Source organism: Quercus robur, chromosome 2 (genome assembly GCF_932294415.1).
Source record: "Quercus robur chromosome 2, dhQueRobu3.1, whole genome shotgun sequence".
Classification (NCBI taxonomy): Eukaryota; Viridiplantae; Streptophyta; class Magnoliopsida; order Fagales; family Fagaceae; genus Quercus; species Quercus robur.
Genome location: NC_065535.1, coordinates 72,611,715 through 72,614,926, shown reverse-complemented (window position 1 = coordinate 72,614,926; position 3,212 = coordinate 72,611,715). Strand labels below are relative to the sequence as shown.

The 3,212-nt window shown below is 42.0% G+C and overlaps 1 protein-coding gene across 1 annotated transcript; it reads right to left on the bottom strand.

Annotated features, from left to right (window-relative positions):
• Positions 1 to 740: 740 nt before the first annotated feature.
• LOC126714914 (UDP-glycosyltransferase 90A1-like) lies at positions 741 to 2,620 on the bottom strand. The gene has a single exon (XM_050415324.1). It carries the CDS (start codon positions 2,342 to 2,344, stop codon positions 941 to 943), a length of 1,404 nt encoding a protein of 467 aa, XP_050271281.1. The 5' UTR covers positions 2,345 to 2,620; the 3' UTR covers positions 741 to 940.
• Between the last annotated feature and the right edge of the window lie 592 nt (positions 2,621 to 3,212).

The following is a 3,212-nucleotide window of genomic DNA, read 5'->3' as shown; positions in this document are numbered from 1 at the left end:
AGGCCGGGGAATTTATGATCCGGCCCACGCTCTATTAGGGCCCGGGGCCCGTGCCGAGGAGGGTATTTGCCGAGGACGAATGGGGAAAGGCCGAAGTGTCGAGTGGAACAGCCGAGGGTGACCCTGTCCTCGGCACTCCAGGACTTCAAGGGGAAGAGCAACGTCTCGATGATGGCTGCCACCAAAAAGCCCCCTGAAAGAGATGTGAGTAGAATGGGACCCACGTGAGGGTACGGTGCGAAACTGGTTCAGGGTAAATACGTCCCCTCCGCATTAAATGCACCTGCCAGCGTCCTGACCATGTTAATGAAAAAAGACGCCTGGACAGGGTGACTTCGATCATCGCAACTAACAAAAAGTAAGGAGTGACAGCTGATGGGACGGGCACAGAAGTAGGCACCTGCCTGATCAACAAGTGGAGGGCTAAGATCAACCAGGAAGGGCTATATAGTGTGAAGGTTAATGCACCAAGAAAGGGGCTGGGAAAAATGGCCAAAAACCAGAGTCTCCCAGCTCGCCTTCAGGAGAAAAACTCCTAGAACGAATACGATTTAATTATGTATGAACACCACGACTAACCACCGTCTGGTGACCAATGCCTAGCTTTTCAAACCCACACTATATAAATGATATTGTTTGGGCATTTTTACGTGCGAACCCAACATTATTATGAGTCGTCCCAAATTGTGTCCTTACACAAACATTAAGAAAAAAAATAAAATAAAATAGAGCCCATAAAATACGGTGAGAAATGTGAGGAAATATATATAGTGACCCTTTTTTTTTTTTTTTTTTAACCTTATAGAGATCCCTATTTTTAAATGGTACCTCCAAATAAAACAAAAGGTAAACATAAAATGGTACACATATTAAATGGAGTTAAGAAGTCACGGATTATTCCGTGCTAGTTGAATCTTTATTAGATCCAGTTGACACCTGTTCATGTCTTCTTTCCACATGTCTCATCAATGAGCAAGTCCAAAGTGCACTTGGACGATCCACCTTCCCCCATAGCTTTCTTGGCCATCTCTGCCAGCTCCTTACTCTTTTTCCTCACCTCCTTCCCCTTCTCTCCATCCATTAATTCTTTCACCATTTTCTCTAACCCCTCCCACTTCACAAACCCTCTCACTGACCCATCACATGTCTCAACCCTCAGTCCCACCTTTATCTCCTCCACAACCATTCTTGCATTCAATGGTTGCTCTGCCATCATAGGCCATGCAATGATTGGAACCCCAGCACATATGCTCTCCAACACAGAATTCCATCCACAGTGGCTAAGAAACCCTTGCACACTCTCATGCATCAAAATCTCCCTTTGGTCAACCCACTCTCTCACTACAATTCCTCTATCTTTCACTCTCTCTTCAAACCCATCAGAAATCTCTGACTCACTCTTTCTTATCACCCACAAGAAATTCACTTTAGATTCTTCCAACCCTGTTGCTATATTTTTGAGTTGTGCAGGTGAAATCTCTGCCTGAGACCCAAAAGCTACATACAGAACTGAGCTCCCTTGGTCATGCTTCTTGTCCAGCCACTGAACCCATTTAGGCTTATTGTGGGGTTCAGTGCTACCTTTTGGTGGCTCAGCCAGGCAAAAGGGCCCCGCAGACCAGGCCTTGGGTGTACACTCACTGTTCCAATAATCAGCAAACAAAGGTTCAAGCTCATAGAAGCTGTTGAATATAATACCATGGCTCTTCGCTGTTGCTATGACTACTTCCATGAGGAACTCAATTTGTAGACCCTTTGGCTCCGGCTTAGTAAATGGGGGCTCAAAGTCATTTCTAGTAACTTTAATCCATGGAAAAGGAGGAACTGATATCAACTCGTCGTCTGATTCAGGTCCAAAGAGAAGTCTATCAATAGCCACAGCTCTACCCATACAAGAAGAGTAATAGTTCATACCATAGTATACAAACCTCGGGATGTTGAACTTGGAAGCAGACTCTAGGGTCCACCAGAGGAACCCATCAGAGACCATGAAGCTAACACGTGGAAGAGTCTCGAGTGCTCGTTCGAAGTCGGGTTGCATGAGCTTTGCGGCGTTTGCAAATGAAGGAAACATGGACATAGAGGGCAGTTTGTCTGTGCTCTCAATGCCAACAGGTATATCAGGCACATTGTGTGAGAATGGTAGGTCAAGAAGGGTGACTGTGGTGTCATTGAGGGACTCAAAGATGAAGGGACGATTGACTGGGGTGGTGAAGATGGTGACAGTGAGGCTGCGATGGAGGAGTAAGCGTGCAAGGTGGAGGAGTGGGATGGTGTGGCCTTTGGACATAAAGGGAAAGAGAACCACATGGTGTGGTTGTGAATCACCATAGATAGAACCCATTTCCTTTTTCTTTCTTCTTCTTTTTCCTCTCCTCAGATATTTCTCTCTATCTTTCTCGCTTGCTAGTTATCTAGCCAGTACGTGGTGTTTGGTGTAGGTGGTGGATGATATTTATAAACGAAACTAGTGGAAGGATCATATATGTTAGGCTAAAACTAAACAAAGTCAGATATTTTACAAGGTGACGGTAAAGAGTAAAGACTTGTTGCTGACGCTGTGAGCCTGTGACCAACAGAATACGATGCGATGACTGAGACTCTCCTCGGCCACCACTACTGACTGATATTTTTCTATACGGAATAAAACTTAAGTTCAGTCATTTGTGCTGTTCCTTAGATTTTTCTATATATATATATATCACTAACTAACCGTAGAAATATATATCACTACTAAAGACCCAACCTCTCAAATCAAAATAAGAATCATCAAGGTTGGTCTTCCTCTCTCACTTTTACAATTTTTTTTTTTTTTTTTTTTTGCTGAATTATTATTATTTTTTAAAATATCTTGCACTACTTCACAAGGTTGGTCTTTCTCTCTCACTTTTACAATTGAATTACCTTTTTTTTAAAAATATCTGCACTACTTCCCAAGGTTGGTCTTCCCCTCTCACTTTTACATTTGAATTACCTTTCATTAAAAAAATATCTTGCACTACTTCACAAGGTTCGTCTTCCTCTCTCACTTTTACAATTGAATTACCTTTTTTTCAGGGGCAGTGGCCCTCCTAGATTTTTTTTTTAGTGTATATATATAATATATTATTTTTAAAAATTTGTTTAAATAAAATTACACTTTGTCATTTTAACAATATTATTGATATTTTTAAATGCTATAAAAAAATATAGGCAAAAATCACATTTTCGTC

Bases quoted from the DNA above. Each gene is read 5' to 3' on its own strand.
- LOC126714914 (XM_050415324.1), bottom strand. From the start codon at position 2,344: ATGGGTTCTATCTATGGTGATTCACAACCACACCATGTGGTTCTCTTT.